The sequence below is a fragment of the Lontra canadensis genome, unplaced genomic scaffold, assembly GCF_010015895.1.
Source record: "Lontra canadensis isolate GAN:19392208 unplaced genomic scaffold, GSC_riverotter_1.0 scaffold5, whole genome shotgun sequence".
NCBI lineage: Eukaryota > Metazoa > Chordata > Mammalia > Carnivora > Mustelidae > Lontra > Lontra canadensis.
The window spans coordinates 22,544,818-22,565,583 of NW_022630999.1; the positions used below are offsets into that span (position 1 = coordinate 22,544,818).

The 20,766-nt window shown below is 47.3% G+C and overlaps 1 protein-coding gene across 3 annotated transcripts in view; it reads right to left on the bottom strand.

Annotated features, from left to right (window-relative positions):
* The window catches only part of ADAM19 (ADAM metallopeptidase domain 19), an 80,328-nt gene that overhangs the window by 12,760 nt on the left and 46,802 nt on the right, over window positions 1-20,766 (bottom strand). For all 3 annotated transcript variants that reach the window (XM_032851669.1, XM_032851668.1, XM_032851670.1), the window contains 9 exons: window positions 17,444-17,515; window positions 13,737-13,903; window positions 11,464-11,548; window positions 10,647-10,786; window positions 8,749-8,926; window positions 6,078-6,167; window positions 3,117-3,312; window positions 1,742-1,850; window positions 284-488 (listed from right to left, as the gene is read on the bottom strand). In XM_032851669.1, coding sequence (XP_032707560.1) covers window positions 284-488; window positions 1,742-1,850; window positions 3,117-3,312; window positions 6,078-6,167; window positions 8,749-8,926; window positions 10,647-10,786; window positions 11,464-11,548; window positions 13,737-13,903; window positions 17,444-17,515 — 1,242 coding nt within the window. The remainder of the gene's footprint in view (window positions 1-283; window positions 489-1,741; window positions 1,851-3,116; window positions 3,313-6,077; window positions 6,168-8,748; window positions 8,927-10,646; window positions 10,787-11,463; window positions 11,549-13,736; window positions 13,904-17,443; window positions 17,516-20,766) is intronic.

The window sequence follows — 20,766 nt, forward strand, 5'->3', positions numbered from 1 at the left end:
TTTCCCCAGGCTTCTGGACTAGAGTTTAGTCCATTCCATAAATCATATAATAATTTATGATGAGGACAAAAGTGATACAAGCTAGCTACTCTTTACAGGGATGCTCTCATTTAATCCTAATGACAATTCTATGGGGCGGGTCATGCTATTGCTAACGTGCTTTATAAAGGAAGCCACTGAGGCTCGGGGAGGCTGGGAAGGTGGGATTGGAGCCCAGGCACGTTCCCTCCAGAGCTCACATTTGTCAGTCACTCCTCTCTCCCCTGAGTGAGGCAGTACTCACATGGTTGTAGCCACACTTGGTCCCAGTCATCACCAGCCCTGGGTCCAGCATGTCACCCTCCTCCTCGGGACCACGGTAGACATGGGTGCCCCGGCACCGGATCTGCCTCCCGTTCAAGATGATGGTGGTATCGATGGGCACTGCGTTAGACTCCAGCGGCCGGGCCTCAGAACTCTGACACTGGATCTTCCCACACTTGGCATCTCTGAGCCCGAGAGAGAGGGAGGGAGGGAAGGAGGTGGAATCAGAGGCAGGGGAAGAGCTGGGGCACAGAAGAGCTTTGGTCTTTCTCCACCAGGAGAGCAGCTCAGATAGGGGAGGAGCCAGGGAGCTGTGTGTGCTCTAGGAACCCAGCAGGAGAGATCTCATGTGAGCTTAAGACTCAGTACAGGAAATAAGATCCTTGTCCGCAGGTAGATCTAGGCCGGAGAACCAGCCTGGGGAAGTCCTCTCTACTGCAAAGACAACTGTCTGACCTGAGCAGTGTCCACTTATCCTCCAGCCACCCCCTTGCACTCAGGGCTGCAGCCAGAAGCCTGGTGTCAGCCCCAATGCCCCATTCTCCCTTGCTCCTGGGTTCAAGTGATTTTTGAGCCGTCAATCGTCCCTCATACAAATTAACCCTAAATCACATCACCATCCTTCTCTACCTGGACACCGGGGGTTGGATCTCCTTGCCTCCTGTCTTGCCTCCACTGGAGTCCAATTTCCAAACTCCTCTCAGCCAAAGTCCAAACTGCCCTAATCATGCCTTCATGGCTTTTCATGATCTGGTTCCTGCTCAGCCATCCAGGCTCATTTCTCAGCAGCACCCCCTCCACTATACCCCAACATCATACTTAACTACATCAAACTGTTATCACCTCCTCTACCACCAGCTTTTCTCTACTCATCTATCTACTCTCCCATGTGCCCGCACCATTCCCCATCCTGTTCAACTAGATAATTTCTCCAGATCTCAGTATAGGTGTACCTTCCCTTGGGACACCACCTTGACCTACGAAGACCAGGTTGGGTGGCTCTCTCCACAGTTCTGTTATCACCTGGTATTGTTAATTAAAAGTCCCACATATTAGCATCATACTGGCACATGGCAAACGCTCAACAGATGGGTGGATGGTTGGTTGAAATGAATGACTGACTGACTGAATGAATGAATGACAGGCTATTCAGAAGAGGGTATAATTAGCATCCCACAGAAATGACCCAAGAGAACTGATTCCCTGCCCAACTGTAAGTTCCCAAAAGGAAGCGTAGCCAGCTCTCTAGGAAGCACTACCATCCACACTGTCGCTGACTTCCTTAGACTGAATGGTACATTGTCTAACAACGAGCCTGGAATAGGGGACTGACTGACAATTATTAAAGGCCCAGGCTGCTGATCTAGGCAGGAGTGAGGACAGAGCAGAAATGGCCCTGTCACCCTTCATCTTCTGGAGTTAGCCCTAAGGTCATCACCTCATGTTGCACTTTCTGTGTTCCCCATTCATGTCTTTTCCACAGTTTCCAAAGGTGTCCCCCGCCACATTCACCTTCTCGAAGCAGAGATCAGGAGCAGGCCGGGCTCCTGGGTGGGCAAGAAACATTTATCAGCATACTAGTCAACTTTAGGTGAAGTCAGAAGCCCCCAAAGTGCAAAGCTAGCCCTTGGTAAAGTCATGAGGTTAAGAACGTTTCTGGGGAGGGAATGGTCAGATTCTTCTTCCAGTACCCCATCAGGTTGTTCCACCCCCAACTCCTCATAAAGACCTATTCATAGAAAAAGGTTTTATGTCAGTTCTTTATACCATATTGAGGTGTTATATCTGCGGGAGGTTTGTGTGCTAAGCCTTTTCTGTAATGAAAAAGCCATGTCCCATTTCGGATTTTAAATTAGGTAATAAATGCACAGAGTTTTAAAGAAATAAAGTATGTATTTTTCTAAGTAGCCATTCCTGTTCCTACTTCCTCACAACCCTGAGAAGTAATCACAACTAACAGTGTATCTTCTAAAGATAACTGTATCTCTCTTCTAGAAACAATTCTTATGTATCTTCTAGAGATAATCTATCGAATAAAGAATGGCAGCAATTCTAATCACTATTCTGCAACTTGCATTTTCCACTTAATTTATTGTGGGAGATGGTTTTATTCAGTACATACAGAGTTGTCTCCTTCTTTTACTTTGCTGCAGTGGGGTCTATGACATGGGTGTACCAGGATTAATTTAATTGGTCCCTACCGAAGGATATCTAGGGTCCTAGAGTTGTCACTAACACTACCGCAGTATCCTTCTAAATCTATCTTCACATACATGGGCAAATAGAGGAGTAGGATGCTCTCCTAAGTAGTGGAATGGACAGGTCCAATGGGAAGCTCACATGAATTCTTATATCTTCAAATTGCTTTCCATAGGGGTTGTACCTATAGGTCTCCTCACATTTTCCACACTACATTATTACCACTCTTATTATTATAGTTATGGTATTAAAATGATATAATGATTATTGTATTACTGTTTCAGTCTTTGCCAGTCCAAGATATGAGAAATCCCATCTCATAGTAGTTATAATTTGTTTCCACTTAATATAAGTGAAGTTAAATATCTTTTCACAGCTGAGGGTCATCTGCATTTCCTTTTCTGTCTCCATCCTCTGCCCATTTTTCAGTTGGGTTATTCTTATCTTATTTACCCGCTCTGAGGATTTAAAGCATCGAGGAACTGGGAAGAATGCTGTTCACTGTCTCTCTGAAGGTCTACCCTGAGTCAAGGGGAAGCAGAAAGGTAGTATCTAGAGATGCCGCCTGGAAGCGGTGGGGTGGGAGGAGGGCTGCTCTGTAGGACAGTCCTTACCAGGCCCCCACAGCTGCTGGCACTGCTCCTGGTAGGTGAGGCACATGCCATTGTAGCAGTAGGCCTGGCCGCCCTCACAGGGAGTGCCGTCCATCTGGTAGAAGTTGGTGGGGCAATGCGGAGACTTGCCCGTGCAGAATTCTGGGAGGTCACACTGCCGTGCCTGCTCACGGCACAGGGTCCCAGGCGCCAGCAGCTGAACCAAGAGGAACAAGAGGGGAAAAAATAGTCAGTCTCCTGCATGTCCTCAACCCGACCAGCAAAAGACTCGTGAGCATCCCTCTCGTGGAACAGAGTTTCCCTTTTCCATTATCCCAGGCACCGCTGTTCGCATGACCTCACTAGCTTCAACCATCATCGACCTTTTAAGATGAATAATGACTTAGAGGTTTTCAAGGTGTTTTCACAGATGCTAGCTCATTTCCTCTTAGCAGTTTTAAAAACTAGGTAAGAATAATATTTAGGCAACAATTTACAGTTTACTAAGGGCTTTAATAAGGATGGTTACTTTTATGGAGCTCCCACTTAATGGCCAGTAAGAATATTACCTGATTTACCTTTCCTGAGAGTTCTGTATAACATATAGTTATCCCTACTTTACAGATGATGAAACTTGAGGCAGAAGAGGTTAAGCAAGGTATTGAAAAGTCTGCTGGTCAGTAAGCGGCTGAAGAGGCAGGACCACTAATAAATTCACACGAATGTGCGTGCGCACACACACACACACACACACACACACCATTCACACAACACCCCCGAGTTTACAAAGCACTTGAGCAATAATATATCCCCCCATTACTGAGCCAAGCACTGGGCTAAGTTACACATTCTGATCCCATGTGAGCCTCACAATATCCATGAGCCAGATGCTGTCATTTGCCTCTTGGTGGAGGTAAAATAACCTGATCGATAGCACAACGGTGGGCAATGGTAAAGATGAAGTTTCCCATCCGAGTCTTCCCATGTCCCTGGGTGGTCAGTGGGTCCGTGTTATTAACACTCCTCCCATTTTGCGGATAAGGAACTTAGACTCACATGGTTAGTAGGCGGCCCCAGATGGCACCAGAGGGTTTGAACGGAAGGTCGCAGGCTCCAAGCCTCATGTTTCTGCACGCACTTCTCTCTAGAGAATCCTCTCTGAGAACCAAACTGAATGGGCATTGTCCATGCTTATTCTCCGGCCCTTGTCCAAGCCTCAAAGGACCCCACCCGGCACAACCTCCACGGGGAGATGCCAAGTCTACCCTGGAGTCAAACTAGATGGTGAGTTTCCCCAGGCCTGTAAGGAAAGCTACATCTGAGAAGAGGCCCTCCCTACTCCCAGGGCACCCCACACCACCCACAAGGCCTTCTCAGGAGAGAAGGCAGAGAAGTCCTATGGTGGCAGACACACACCCAGCAAGTGCTGAATCTGAAGTGGCCCTGCTGAACAGTCTGCTGAAAGCACGGAGCCTTGGCTGCCAGGGCGGACCCTGGCGATGCATGGAGGAGGAAGAGGCAGGACGTGTCTCTACCACCAGAGCAGGAGGGAGGTGGAGAGGATGCACCTGGATCCAGCCTGCCTGGCTTCAGATCGCAGCTCCTTAACCAGCAGTGGGGACTGGGGCAGCTGCTTAACCTCTCTGGGCTAGCACAGGGTCAACGGGGATAATAACCTTTTCATGGGATTGTTACAAGGACTGCTCTCAAACAGAGCACCGGAACAGTATCTAGCACATAACGAGCACTTGGCAAGTGGGGAATGGAAGCGTAGGTCCAGAGTTCCTAGCCAAACTCTGGGGACAGATGGGCTTCTGACTTTTCAGATTTCAGAAGGTAGACATTACACACGTGTACACACATATGTACGTATATGCATTCGCACATTACATATGTCTATTATATGAGCCCCCCAGGAAGGCCTGGGGTTATACTTTATAATCAAACACATTAATTTTTCTGCAGCACCACAGAAATATTCACTTTGAGAGTATCTTTCTTAAAAAAAGACTGTCATTACGTCAATTCAGGTAAAATTTGCCACCAAATGTGTTAAGAAATTTTTTTCCCGGTTTTTAGAATTTTCTGAATTTCAGAATTACAGATAAGAGATTGTAAAGCGATAGTGGCAACGAACAGCAATACCTTCCACATCGATACTAGGCGTGTAGGCTCCAGAAGCAGGGAAGCATGGTTCAGCCCCTCCTGGCCGTGTGACTGGGGGTCAGCCACTTATTCCCTGAGTCCCAGTTTACTCATCTTAAAGTGAGGAGGATGTTAATAGACGTCTCATGGGACTTTTGTGAGGACTGAATGAGATAATATATATAATATATATCTCTGCATAGTGCCTGGCATCTAATAAGAAGTCCACTGATATTAATCAAAATTAGGTCGATTATTACTATGAGCTCCAAATGAAATCAAGCCGACTCTCTCTGAACACTTATTTTAAGAGAAAAAAAAAGTCTTCCTTCCATAAAACAAAGTCAGGGAGATAGACCATAAGAGACTCTAAATGATAGGAAACAAACTGAGGGTTGCTGGAGGGAAGGGGGGGTGGAAGGGGGTAACTGAGTGACAGGTATTAAGGAGGGCACGTGATGTAATGATCACTGGGGGTCATAGACAACTGATGAGTCACTTAACTCTACCTCTGAAACTAATAATACACTATATGTGAATTAGCTAAATTTAAATAAAATAAAGTTTTAATAAATGAATAAATAAAATCAGTCTTCCATCTTCCATCTTCCAGGTAACACAGCCCTCTGGGATGACTTGAAGCCAGTGAGGCACGGTACAGGAAATAGTAAACTTTATCCGGGGGGTCAGCCCAGCTGCATGTTCCTGAAACTCGGCCACCATCACTTCCCCTGGATGGAGGCTGAGTCCCAGCCATTAGCCCACAGCAGAGCACTGAGCTGTCGGATCAGAACCCTGGGGTTCTGTGGGCAGTGGGGTGGGAAAAGGGCCTCTTACCTTACACCGGTGACAGCAGGCGCCGTGGGCACACTCAGCTCCTTCCCTCAGGGTGCAATTTGAGGCATTGCAGCACGGGTTTTTACATTCCTACAGGGGCGGAGGATATGGCCATGAGCCTCTGGGGCAGCTGAGCAGGGAGACCGGTGGGGTGAAGCCCTTCCCCCACCTCCCACACTTCCCCACCCCTGCCCCACATGCCCCTGGGGCCCAAGCTCCCTAGAAAATCTTTACCACAAAATTCGCTTTATAGGTTTATCATGAAGCTCGTGTATATTAATTACAGAAAATATACAAAGGCACAATCATCAGTAACATCACAACGCAGACACACATTTTGTGTGTGAATATTTACCCAGGTGTTTTTCCCTTCCACAGAGACAGATACATATTTATTTTACAAAATCATAGTAGTCTTGCTGCTTTTTAATCTAATATGTACATTTCTCCGTGAAGTCCTGTATTCTTCAAAAACATGATGTTTAGCATAATATTATACTATAAAGGGATTCTGGGATTTGTTTTCTCATCCTCAGTAGAACGCCCAGAGACCACATCTTCTGCTCCTGCCCTCCCCACCCCCACACTCCTGGGCCTGATATCCCATAAGAAAAGGCCACCAAAAGCAAAGGCCAGGCTGGAACAATCTGAAGTTTATGTCAGTCCTGAGTCCTGTCTCCCCAGACTGCTCTCACCACCTGCTGCTCTTCCTCACCCTTCACTGGCCTGGACCTTTCTGGAACAGAACGTCTTTATGGGTTCTTCCTTCTTGCCTTATGGGTCCTGAGGTACTGATGTACAGCATAAAATTTAAAAAGATGCTGAAACATCCCAATGACCCTGAGTGTCCTTATCACTCTCCTGCTATATTCGTAGGCCTATCCTAAGCCACTTGACAATGTGACAGGTCCCCTACGTCCACCACAGTGCTGTGAGGCATGATGGGGAAATGGAGCTCAGATAAGTCCTATGCTGGCAGACACACACCCAGCAAGTGCTGAATCTGAAGTTAAGCCATGTCTGCCTGGGGCGTGTCCCAAGCTTATGAATCATATCATAACCTTAACCGCCCAGGTCTGGCAGGGAGAGACACATCCCATGCCCGGCTACGATACCCATCCACTTGTTTCCCCTAAGAGAAGGAAGAGGCCGCTCTCTTTCCATTAATCTCCCACTGTCCTCGGCTCCAGGCAGGGTTTCCTCCTGCTTCAGGGTGGGGTTCCTCCTTTAGCTGAAGTCCGCTTTCTCTCCCTGAGCTCCTCAGAACTCCTAACTTCTTTGCCTTCAGATATGGGGTCAGAAGTCACACGCCCACCTGAGTAGGGCAGCTGCTCTCACAATGCAGGTGCTCACAGCACATACCACCAGCCCTCCTGAGCCTCTATCAGAGATTGTACTCATATACTTTTGCATTATTTGGTCAATGTATGTTTCCCCCACTAGATGATATGCTCCACAAGGACAGGAACCCTGTCTGTTTTTGCTACCCATCCTGTCCCTAGCACCCAACATAGTGCTCCACGCTCAGTAAGTACTTGCTGAACATAAGCCAGCTGGCTGAGCCCACTTGCAGACTGCTCCTCAACTCCGCCAGACCCTCCATGGTAAGAGGGCTGACTCCCTCCTTTCTGATGGGTCTGGATCGATCACTCTGAACTCATGGTGGTGGGAGTGGCAGAGCCTTTAACTAGTTTTGTTTAACTAGTTTTAGTTTTGTTTTAGGAAAGTTGTGTGCTGGCATTGGAGACAAAACTCAGGGGTGACTAGATGGCTCAGTCAGTTGAGCATCTGACTCTTGGTTTCAGCTCAGATCATGATCTCAAGGTCGTGAGATCGATTCCTATGTTAGGCTCTGAACTGAGCATGGAGTCTGGCTTAAGACTCTCTTTCCCCGCAACCCTTGCTCTCTCTCTTTCTCTGTCTCAAAATAAAAACAATACAAAAAAACAAAAATCTAACCATAGAGAAGGTTATAACATCAAACAGTCGTATACAAACCCTCAGTCTCCCCTTCGCACAGTTGACTGTTTTGCATACGTTAACGTACGTATTTCATCCTTCAGAAAATGGACACAAAACCATCCAGTTCTCCTTTTTTGCAGAACAACACACATCTGGCAAAAATGACAGAGCTCTGCTGCATGCCCACCACTCAGTTTGAAGATCAGAAGGAAGTACAGAGCTTGAACACAAACAGTTCTGTTCCTTCTTCCTGCGGCAGCCCTTTCTAGACCTAACAGTACTTCCTACATCCTCTTTCAATCCTCTCTTCTCCAGCCTAAAGAGCACAAGCTTGTTATTTTAAGCCTCCTCAAGGCCCAGGTTCGAGTTCATATATCCAACCATGTGGCCTCTAGAATAAAGTCTGTGCAGCTGGAGGACCAAGAGGCCATCTGTAACCGCACTGGGGAGGAGACGATGGGTTTTGGTTAGACCAGAGACACTCACAAGGTGGACATCACCAGGGCTGACCTCAATCTGAGAGAGTCTGGACAAATGGTCCATACTGAAGTCTTACTCTCCACATCTGATTTGTGATGGGATGTTTGACAGCCATGCTATGTGGGAAATGCCTAAGACTAAGAAGTGGTCAGTTGCATTCTCCCTGACGCAAAGATTCGAAACCAGTGCACACTCTCCCCTTCCCACTAGCATTACCATGACACCTTACCTCTTCCTCCCCACAGTCACATTCTTCTCCATCTTCCAGGTACCCATTCCCACACCTCCGGCCTCCATACAGCGTCCTGGTGTCTGGCATATTGGAGAGACACATCCCACCGCCTGACTGCAGATACCTGTCCAGCTCCTTCCTGTTGCAGCCATTGAACACTCTTGGAAAGGGATGCCTGGCAGAGAGTAAGGCTGGAGTCAGCTGGGATCTGAGCACCAGGCGGCCAGAACAGTCTCAGTCTGGCCGCCCATGAGGCTGATTCCACCTAGACTTAGACCCCCATAGTCCCAGGCACACGCATTCTGTCCCCTAAGAACATCACCGATACATTATCTTACAATTGTTTCTCAGCAACCCATGACGTTCTTTTTTCCCTCACTGTGCACGGAGGAGGTATGTGAAAATCAGAAGCAGCAATTTCTGCCCTTTGTAGGAAAGGGTGCCATAAATAAAGGGTAATTGATTATGTTATAATAGGTTTCCTGAGTTTTAGAGCTGAACAGAATACTAGCCAATCCAAACTTTCCTGAAGCTGTTATTAGATGGAGATTTTCTTGGAACAAAAGAACAGGCCAAAAAAAGCCAAGATCATGGGTTTAATTTCTTCACTGGGGCCAGGGATCTTATGACCTCTACTCTAAGGATACAGGCAGCACTCCAAACTCAACCAGTAATTTACATATGCATAGTTTTATCACAAGATTATGAAAGGTGCCGTGTCTTTTTATTGGGGAAAAAAAAAAAAAGAATCAGAAGTCATACATTCTCTAGCGTTGGGTCAGTACCACAATTTAGGTCTGTAAAGGAAGAGTTATCCTGTCTGCAATGCACTAAACCAACTAGAAGTTAACCCCTTCCATTGTTCGTTCTGTCATAAGGCATTTGTGGCCAAAAATTTTTAAACTACTTCGGTAGTTTATATTTGCGTATAGTTTAAAAAAAAATGGAGTAATAATTAAAATCACTCCCAACCATATGACTATAAACACGCTTTTTAGATTGAGAGAGAAAGGGGTGGCCTTAACCGTGAGCTCTTAGGGAGTTAAGCATGACCCGTGGAGTTGTATTCTGTGCATCAACATCATCCTTTGTATGTCACAGCCAAGAAGTGACAGACAAACACTGGACACTGGAACTCCAAGACAGTTGCATTTCCTCTTAGGGACACTGAAACACCATTCCCTCAGAAGCATAAGCAGGGTCTAACGGCTTGGGGTAAAGGGAACACAAACTCCCACCACGATACCTTCCAAAGAGTGACTCAGGTCTTGGAAGAACCCAATGCCCTCTGCTGCACGAGTTCAGATACTAAATATTAAGAGTGGTAACTAAGAATTGTGGGTGTTAACAGAATTCTCTTTCAAAAGCTCTTGTTAAAAAACCCTTCACAGATACAGGGAGATGTAGCTGGCTTGCTTTTGTTCCTCATGCTAAATGCAACCTATAAATTCCCTGAGGAGTCACTTATGTGGGCATGGATGTTCCCTGTCCTTTTACTTGTTGTGCAGGCTACAACAGAACTTTGACTCAGCACTGACAAAGTTCCTTTGGGATGAAGGGACTTAAGGGCTGGAGCTGTTCAAAATGAGTCCTCTTCAAAAATTCATGAAGTGAAAAGGATACGTGGGGTCAGGCCAATTTTCCAGCTGAAGACTCTAAGACAGAAATTAAATATATCTAGGGTTCTACCAGCACCAAACCACCTGCTACAGACCTAGAGCTCCTTGCACACATTTGCTTTCTTGGTTCTCTTCCAATTTCTTTGTCATCAACCACATTTCCCTCCAAAGCCCCCTCGAGAGCTATAACAGAGGCTCCTAGGGCCCATGGGGAGGAACACTTGGGTTGTACCATCCTCATACATTCTGTTCTCCCCACCTTGCTGTTTGACTCACCCGGTGGCAGCCGCCATGATGCACCCACCATCAGCCGCGCTGGCTGAGCAGCAATCCGCAGAATCATGGCTCATGCCAAAGTTGTGGCCCATCTCGTGGGCCATGGTGGCAGCCACGCCAATGGCATTCTCAGAGTGGTCCTGCCCAAGGAGAGAGTTCAGGTCAAGAAGACATCTCTCCCTATTCCCTGCTTCTGTCTTTTCTTAGCCAGGCCTCATAACTGCCCACTGATTCCATGATCAGCGTGTACAGACTCCGTGATGGAAGCCTGTGCTTTTAACTGTCATGCTACATCTGTGGGTAGGGGTGTGGACAGACAGATGGGAGAGCAGGCCTCCTTGACATCTACTTCACAGGTTAGAAACGAATCGTCCAAACAGTCCCACAGAGCCAGAGAGAACTTCAAAAGAAGGCTTGAATTTCCTAACCACGACTTTGAGACAGGCTCTTGTTTCATAATGATATGCATAATAACATAAAACCTAGGATAAAGAATATTTTTAAATTTCTACTATCTTACTATTCTCTAGTCCCTGGTTTGGAACACATGAGAGATCTAGCGACATCACTAGATGTAATGTAGGGCTCTCCTGAGCTTAAAAATTGGGGATAAACTATAATAAATGAAATTTTACCCCTGGATACTTCCATCTTTTAGAATTTAGTGATTTCGTTTTAAACAACTGCTGTACTTGATGTCAAGAGTTTTTTCCCCTGCAATTATTTATATATATATATTCCCCCACACAAGACAACCTCCTGTCCTGTGAGGCAGTGTTCTGCCTTCTGCAGCACCAACAACCTGGCAGAGACTCACCATGTTGACTCCTCCAGACTGGTACACGGAGCACATGGCCATGAGGGGGGCCAGCCCGATGGTGGTGCCGTGGAAAGACATGCCCCTGCAGGAAGGAACAAGAGAAGGTCATTCAGATGGCAGGTGTGAGGGTTGTTCCCTGTGCCCGGGAGCAGGCAGCCATCATGGTGTTCCCTGGCCCCGCTGCCATTCCCAGATCGTTGCCAAGGAGAGACCTCGGTGTTCTAGGCCAGCTGGACAACTTCCAGGTCACCACACCTCTCCCTTCCTCGCACCTACTCTCTCACTGTTCCAGAGAACTAGAAAGGGCAAAAGGCCACTTTTTCCCACAGTATGTCCAGAGCCCCATTCCCTGGAAGGAAATGGACGGGGCTCCTAAAGCTGCATCCCATTCCTGCTACAGAGGAAAAGGTCAGAGGGAGGGGCTGAGGAAGAGTGGCACAGGTTCTGACTCTTAAGTGACTCATGACCACTTCTGCCAGCTGCCAGGGTCCTGTGCCATACCCTCGGCTCTGCGGTATGCGGGACAGGGAGGGGCGGAGGGATTGGGCAGCAGCTGTGGGGGCTGATGCTTCACTTCCACATCACTTTGGGGCCAAAGAAACAGATGTGTCCCATCAGGAGCCTCAGAAAGTGCAGCTGGGCGCAAAGATGAGCCGTTTCTGCCTTTGTTTTGCAATGGTGATGCAAACCTGCCAACAGCCAGTGACACACCCCCCCCCCGCCCCCCGCCCCAGCTCAATCCATCCCTCTCTCAGCTGTATCCATCCAGGGCAGGGGAGAGGGAATGAACAAAACACCAGTATTCTCGTGCACGCCAAAAACAGGGAATTTATTTAAAGGATCTATATGGAAATTCATTACGTGGTGCTCTCATAGCTCCCTGTTTGTCTTCTCATCTAGACCATGAGAACTTGAGAGCCAAGATGGCCTTATTTCTTTGGGGGGTTCACCAGAACTTAGCATAGAATCTGACACATGGGGGCACTTAATAAGTGTTTGCTGAATTGAAGGCAGATTCTTCTTCAGAGAAACAATTTGCAAGAAAACACATAAAATACAAGCAAATCTCTATGAAGCCCCAAAGGTTATTTTATAAACTTAGAAATGACCTTAGGGAAGTCTTATTGGACACATGGATTCAGGGTTTTGCCCAAAGCAGGGCACCAGGCTTCCAAAATTCAGGCAAACCCCCAAAATATCCTAGGTGAATGTACCATTGTGAAATAACCATAGTCTATATTTCTGGTACAGTTATTTCCCCAGTTCTTTTAAAGAGTTGTTTTTTTGTTTTTGTTTTTTTTTTAAATTTGACAGAGGGAGAGAGAGAGAGAGAGAACACAAGCAGGGGGAGCTGCAGAGGGAGAGGGAGAAGCAGGCTCCTCGCTGAGCAGGGAGCAGGATGCGGGGCTCAACCCAGGACCCTGCGATCATGACCTGAGCTGAAGGCAGATGCTTAACCTACTGAGCCACCCGGGTGCCCTCCCCATTTCTTTTAAAGAAGCAACAAATGTTTAAATGATTGTTGATTCAGAAAGATTTTTTAGGGAACAAAAGGAAATAGTTTTACTATGTAATGTGCCTTTTCTTATAACTGTCTCAGAACACCTTTCGAAGTCAACACTAAAAATACCAGATATTCACACCCCCCGCACCCCTGGGGGACTTTAGGGGCCCTCATGAACCCCACACTATCTATTCTTTTCTCTCGGGAATTGAAGAAGTTCCAGCACAACTCCCCCCACCCCCAATGTCTCCCTCCCCTCCAACGCACGGTTCCTGCACTATCTGCCTCTTGAAGCAGTTCCGGCTCTTGGTGCTGAGCCCCTGGGAACAAAGTGAAGGGCAAGCTGAGGAAGCTACAGCTTTGGCAGATAAGCGTGCGTTCTACAACGAAGCACCACGAGGACCAAAAGGAGCCCCTTAGGCTGTTTGGAAGCAGCCCCTGACGGTCAGTCACTTCCCAAATACACGTCCTGCTGTTTCAGATGGATCAACGGAATGTGTGTAAGTCTAAGCTTCTCACCTAGATCGTCAGCACTTCTTGGGGTTGTTTTGACTCTTAGGGTTTTAGTATTTTCCTGGGTGTCCTGGCGGCAGAGCCCATGTCTGAGAAATAAGGATTGTTTGGACCAGAGTGGCAGGATGGCTAGGGCCACCCACACTGAGTACCGGGTGGGTGGGGGAGGGCGGGCACAGGGTGCCCACACTGCAGGCGCGTGCTGTGCAGTGAGCGAGCCCCGAGGAAACACACATGCACGAAGGCCACGTACGTGATTAACTGGGCGTTGTCATGGTTCTTCTGAGTGAGCAGCTTGCGTCTCCAACTGAGAAATGACCAGAGAGTAGAGTAGGGGTTCTCGGAAACTTCACACATATTCCCATGCGTCCAGACTTCCAAGCCCACAAGCGCAATCCGGATGTTCAAGGATCGGTAAAACTGAAAACGCACACAGAGAGCCACGGCATCGGCTGTGAACACCACCCTGAGATTTACATGCCCCTTCCTAGCCTCAGCACGCAGAATGGATCCCAGATTTCTCTTTGGCACATGCCCCCCAGGCATGGGGGGGCGACAGGGGCTATGAGTCACATTTCTCAGGAGAGAGCAGTGAGACCCTGAGAAAGATGGCCAACGTTGTGCAGGCAGAGCTGGGGTCACTTAGCTTGGAGGAAGGATAGGACACAGGACACAGACTTGCTTCCGCATGTGGACAGGGCTATCCTGTGTAGACAGCATCAGTGCTGTCTCTAAACTGCTCCTGAAGTGGGGCGTGGCCAATAGGTATGACAGACAGGAAGACCCGTTTCACTTTAAAATAGGAAAAAAAAAAAATCCTTGTAACTAAAGTTAGTCATAAGGAAGCTCAGAGCTAAGCTTCGCTGTTGTCTGTGATAAGGACCCTGGGCCCAGGCATCCAGAACAATCCTCTCTCCCAGTTCCTTACATGGTTACTTATCTTTATTTATACATGTCTAAAAAGTTCTGTTATACAAAATTCCTCTTATACGTTGAGGTGTAACTTACATAACATGAAATCCACCCATTTGGGGGCGTACAGATCAATATTTTTAGTAAATTTGCCAAGTTGTAAGATGATCACCACAATCCAATAAGACAGTATTTTCATCATACCGAGGAAGACCACCATGTCCGTTTACAGTCTTTTCCCATTTTCACCCCCAGACCCAGGTGATCACTAATCTGCTTTCTGCCTCGACAGATTTACCCTTTCTAGATGTTTCCTCTAACCAGAACGACCAGACCACACATGAGGTCTCTGCGTCTGACTTCCCTCACTCAGCATGTTTTTGAGATTCATCTCTCTCATGGCCTATATATCACTTTGTCCTTCGTTCTATTGCTAAACAGCATTTCGCTGTATGGATATGTCAGACTGTAGATGGATGCATTATTGTGTGGGGTCTCCTACACCTTGAGAGATATGCTCATTCGCAGGTTTCCTTTCTCGTCCCTGGAGGTGTTCGGACTTTGTCACGAATGCCATGAACAAGTGGCCAGCATTAGGCGGCAAAGGTCCCAGATCACCTCTCGACTTCTGTCCAGAGATCCTGAAATTCTAGAAACAAGACCTGACTCTCAGGTTCCTTCAGACAAGGGTGACACCTGAGCTTTGTGATGTGGTCTCTGTCATCTCCTACACATACACGCAGGAAGAGGGTTCTCTGCAAAGCTAAGTGCTACCGGAAGGCACAGGTCCCAGGGATTCTTTGGCCTACCCTAGAGATTACTGAGGCAGTTACTCTGAAAACAAAATTGCATGGAAACCCAGGTCTCGTGAGCAGAAGATACCATCTTAATCCAGAATTGGCGAGTAGTGCGGCAGCTAAAAACAACAATCGTCACATCAATGTTTATTGAGCACATTCTATGTTCCAAGCACGGAAGCTTAGGAAAGTTCAGTGACTGGCCCAGAGTCTCAGCAGGAGGACGGTGGAGGCGGGATTAAGGCCCAGACGATGAGATCGGATCTCAGAGTCACTCAAGCCCCTCGCGGCTTCGGGGCTGGTGTATTCACACATCTAGAGAATCATCTTGCCCCCTAGAAGCTGCGGCCTAAGATGGGCTCCAGCTTTCGTGAAAGAGCAGTTGATTGCCCAGGAAATTCTGATTTTCCCGTTTTTGTGCCAGGTCAGTCGTTACAGGAAATAAAGGGTTTTATTTAGGATTCCAATTTGAACTTGCTTCATGAGGGAGCTTTTAAGGACTTAAACTTGGCTTTTTTCACAGTTAAGGAAAAACATTTTGGATTGGGTTCCTGATTCAGCAAATTTAGTGCAGTTCATTCCAGTTTTAGTTCAACAACAGTTCAGTTCAAGTAGCTGGGTCAGCAAGCCCCAGAAGTGCCTTCCTTCACCCCAGCCACAGTGACTAAAATCAGCTGCTCAGGAGAAAATCAAGCCCGCTCCCCCAGAAGGGACCAGCTAAGCAACGCTTCGGGCTTCACGTATGGGCTGAGGCATAGTGTCGCCTCTCTCCCACTTTTCATCAGCACCGTTGGTTCTACCCCCACAGACCAGCTGGAGAGTTCACAAAGGGGAGACCCAGCCAAGCTTCCCACCTGCTGGGTCTCCAGAACAATAGACACCACGTGGGTGAGAACAGGGTCTGCCTCCCTTCTAACCCCCAGGAAATGAGCTTCTCTTGTTTTCCCAGATGTTGAGTGTTTGGGATGTAGGATCATTTAAATGTTATTGTTGAGCGAACTGAGAGCTAGAGAGAGGACTGAGCTGTGTCCCTGGAGGCCTTCCTTCCAGGAAATGCTCATGACTTTCACCTGTCACCAGTGTTTCCAGAGCCATCTAGGGCGAAACAAAAACACAGACCACAGACTCTCCCGCCTGATGACTTCAGAGTGCTACCACATTTGCTTGTAAATCCATTAAAAAAAAAATTTTTTTTTTTAAGTTCTCTTCTTGATCTTCTAATGTTTAGAAAAAAATAATTTCCCCTTTGGACCTGGGCTCCATGAATCCCGAACAGGCCCAGAGCTGCAGAAGCACTGAGAGTGCACTGAAATTGTACAATAAGTGTTTTCAGATTCTTAGAGACCTGTGGCCTTGAACATATTAAAATCTAGTTTTAAAAGCTATATACTACTAGCCTGTCAAGAGCGTACTGTAATTTAAGGTTATCTATTCTACTGCATTTTGCAGTATAACAAATGCCCTTTTTTATATGAACAGAGTATTTCCAAGTCCCAGACCAGACTATTCTAGTAAAATTCAAGAATTTGGGTATTTCCTACGGGCATGTTTTAAAAGGGCCTGGTCTAGGAAAGTTAACCACTCACATTGTGTTTCTGAGAGAGAAATAATTTTAGAACCATTTTATAGATGAAGACCACACAGTCTTCATGATACATGAAGTGTATAGATGAAGACTATATACTCAATATTTAAGGCTCTGTACCTTTCCCATGCTCACCTACCTCAATTCTCCCCTAACTCAGGAAACTTCTGGGCTTTATGCCTGGAAGGAACCTTAGAGAACCTTAAAGCTTTCTTCAGCTGGGCTCTTCCATGTCTTATGTTGCCTGGCAGCCATTAGCAGGGGTGAGGGGAATGAGCAAGAGGACCGCACTCTGGATCCTCACCCCTGCTTTGAGAGTCCGTTTTTATCTTTTATATTAGACACGGCATAAGATTTCATTGAAAAAGAAGAGTTCCACCAGAAAAACAAAAATTTTGAAAAGCCACTGATTCAAACCAGCCCCTCTACTTTGTAAATTTAAACATAACACAAAACTGCAACCCAAAGAAGCTAAGTTCCCTGGCTAAGGTCACAGAGTTGAGAGCTTTGTCATGACACCCTGAGCCTCTATGGCATTGCTATTCCATCTCAGAGATTGGCTGGGGTGACCAATCCCTGAGGCAGCTCAGGTGCCATGCCATCTCCTGTCCTGTGGCCCCTCTGAGGTGCTGGCACCTTTCCCGCAAAGTACACACCTGGTCTCACCTTATCAACGTAATTGGCGATCTCCATCAGCTTGTGTTTGGTGGCGTCCTGGTCTCGTCGATTCTTCTGAAACTGAATGGAGCAAGCAGAGCTCGGTGAGGCCCCAGAATCCCTTCCTGGACCCTTCCTGGACCCCATTTCTTGTCTTTCAATTAGCTTTTATTTTCTCCAGGCTTCTATGAGAGCAGTTATTTTTATACAATTTCCTCTCTCCCCACACCCTCCCTACAGTGTCAGCTCAGGGAGGGCAGAACCTGGGTCATGGTCATCTTGGTATCCCCAGCTGCCAGCTCAGTGCCAGGCACACAGTAGACATGTCATAGTTATAGAGTAAATTGAATTCTCTTCCTCCAGGCCTTGAAGTCAAACCTGTTCTCCAGTCCTTCAAATTACCAGGTCTCCTGCAAACTCTCACTGGGGCTTAGAAGTGGGACCAATCTGATCCTTGTGTTGCTCATTGCTCCAACATGAAGCCATCATCACAGGGATCTCACGAGGCCTCGCTACATGTGCTCAATCATCACTCATCAAATTGCTGCTAAAAGCTGCCATGTGCAAGGCATTATGCTTGGCACTAGATAGGACACAGTATGAGATCCTGGTACTGGTCCATTTGGTCCATTTGGTCCAAATGGTACATTTCCATTTTAATGGAAAGAGAAGGGCACCTGGGGGGCTCAGTCGGTTGAATGTCTGACTCTTGGTTTCCACTCAGGTCATGATCTCAGGGCTGTGAGATCAAGTCCTGCATCAGGCTCTGCACTCAACAGGGAGTCTGCTGGAAATTCTCTCCCACTTCTTCCCCCTTCCCCCTGCTTGCTCATTTGCTCTTTCTCTCTAAAATAATCTTAAGAAAGAAAGAAAGAAAGCCAGCCAGCCCAAAATAACAACAATGGCAGAATCTGTATTTAAGAAATACACAATTAAAATGGGCACGTAAATAACGGCAATGGGAAGCCGCGTGAATGACACACTTGGGGGCTGGCAACCAGGACCATAAGACCTCGGCACACAGGATTCGTCTGACATGCCACTTGGATCAACTGGCAGGGCCTTCTACAGTGAGAAGAATTCTGAGACGGTATGGGGTTCAGCAGGAAAGAGTGTTGTGCTCAATTATAAATGTCTGCCATGGGAACCAGTAGGGAGGAGACATTTCAGTAGGTAGCCTCACATTTATCATTCCTGCCTGAGAGGGAATCCATCTCCTTCAGCTGCAATGATGAAGGAAAGCTTCACAGTGTAAACAGAAAATCTGCTACAACTGTAACCTAAATTTGCAAATGATGGGCATGTCCTGTATGCTGCCATTGTCACAGAGAATCTAGGGGCCTATCTGATGTACCTTGCACACACTGTATGTGGTACTTCAATTCCAACCTTTCGCGTCCTTCCTCCACCCCATCCCAGAAAAACATTCAAGCAAGAATCACAAAGAACAGCCAGATAAAACACCCTGGGAAATCTCTTGGGACGAGGGTGTGTCTGGCAAAGAGCCGGCGGGAAAGCCACTGTTTCTACTCTCCCACTGCTTGTGGACCTTCCTGGGCTTCTTCAGAACTGTGGCTCACCAGAACTGTCCTCTCACTTGACCCTTGCTTTTTAGAGTGCAATTCGATGCGAAGCCCTATGACTTGGACCTATGACTTGTGACTCCTGAAGTTTCTCGGTCGTCCCATTTCTAAACTGGTCTCACTGCAGAGAAAGGGTTGCAACTTATACAGAATATTTATTAGAACATCAGAGTCAGAGTTCACTGTTTTTCAAATATATTAACCCTGTCTTTAAACAACTGCCTGATAATACCACGGAAGTTGAAGACATGTTGAAGACAAGTTGAAGACTCAAGCAGGAGTCGCAAACTTTCTGTAAGTGGCGAGACTGTGAATACTTGAGGCTCTGCGGACACGCTGTGTCCCTTCTACTCCACTCTGCCGCGGCAGCTCAAAGCAGCCACAGACATCACATACAAGCAGGAAGCATTTCTGCCAGAAGGACTCAATTTACAAAAACATGTGGTGGGCTATAGGCTAGAGTTTGCGGACCTCTGATCGAAAAGAAAGAAGTATCTCAATCTTATACTTTCTAGGGGGACAAAGGAAGTAAAATGTGGCACATCACCTGGCCTTTGCTGGCTACCCCACTTTCTGTCCGGAGCATGACAGCAGTCTGCAGGCCTGGTTGTACAACCACCCCACACCCTCCTGCAACAGCCTATGTTGTTCGTTCCCTGCCTAGATTTCCTATTTCACCTGCGGAATGAATAAATGGAGAGCCGCCCCAGGCCGTCCCACCTAGGCCCAGCTGCTTGGTCATTTTTACTGCACTCTCTGGGCGGCTGTGCACCCTGCGCCAAATTCAGAGCCCAGAGAAGGAGCCTGGCCTGTCTCAGCACCAGGCTGTAAATCACAGATAAGGCAGCCCTCCCCTTCCCTGTTTTCCCCACCTCTCAGATTAACTAACTGTCAGGAATTCACTTCTGCCACTTGGAGAGGGAGTCTGGGAGAGGTGGTGTACGAGGTAGGGATTTGTGAGCCTGTGAACCTAGCCTGGCTGATTACAACCCCCTCCAGTGAATCATTCAAAGCCCAGGACCCTGAGCAATGAGCATGTGCCCAAACCACAGGCTGCCCGAGTCACTCCCTGTAGTCAATGCCTATGGGGCCGGCGCTGGAGGCTCTCTCCTCTGGAACAAGATGGCCCTAGACCACACCACAGTCCTAGAGGCAACTTGGGGGCCACTTTTCCTCTTTGGGCTCTGCTGTGACACCAAATGCCACGAGACTGAAGATGCTCAATCCCTAAACCACCCCCACAACTTCAGTTTCCCGAGTTTCACACCAGTAGGTTTTAGAACCCTCCAGCCAGATGCCACTGGGCCAAGTGCAGGGTTGAAGGGGAGGATCACTCCACCTTCACATTAGAGCAGGAGCTTTGGGGGGCCTAGGAGCTTTATCTGAACAAATGATTCTGTGGCTAAAATATATATATATATAAAAGAAAGTTTCAAGACCACTATATGAGATGATCTTAGATCATCTAACAAAAGCTTAAATGGAAAAATGTCCTAGAGTCAGAGGAGCTCAGCTTTTTTCCAGCAGCCCTCTCACTGCAAAGGCAGTCCCGCTGGGCAGGGCCAGCGTCATTACCTCTCCCCATGACCGTGGAGCCTCGGCTTTTAAATCAACTTTAGATTTTGCTCCCCAACACTACTCCCTCGTCCTACACACACACCAGCCTTTGGAAAGGAAAACAAAAGAGAAAAAAAAAAAAGGAAAGGGTGCTGGAAAAACCAATATCCACATCAGTTACAAAGCTAAATT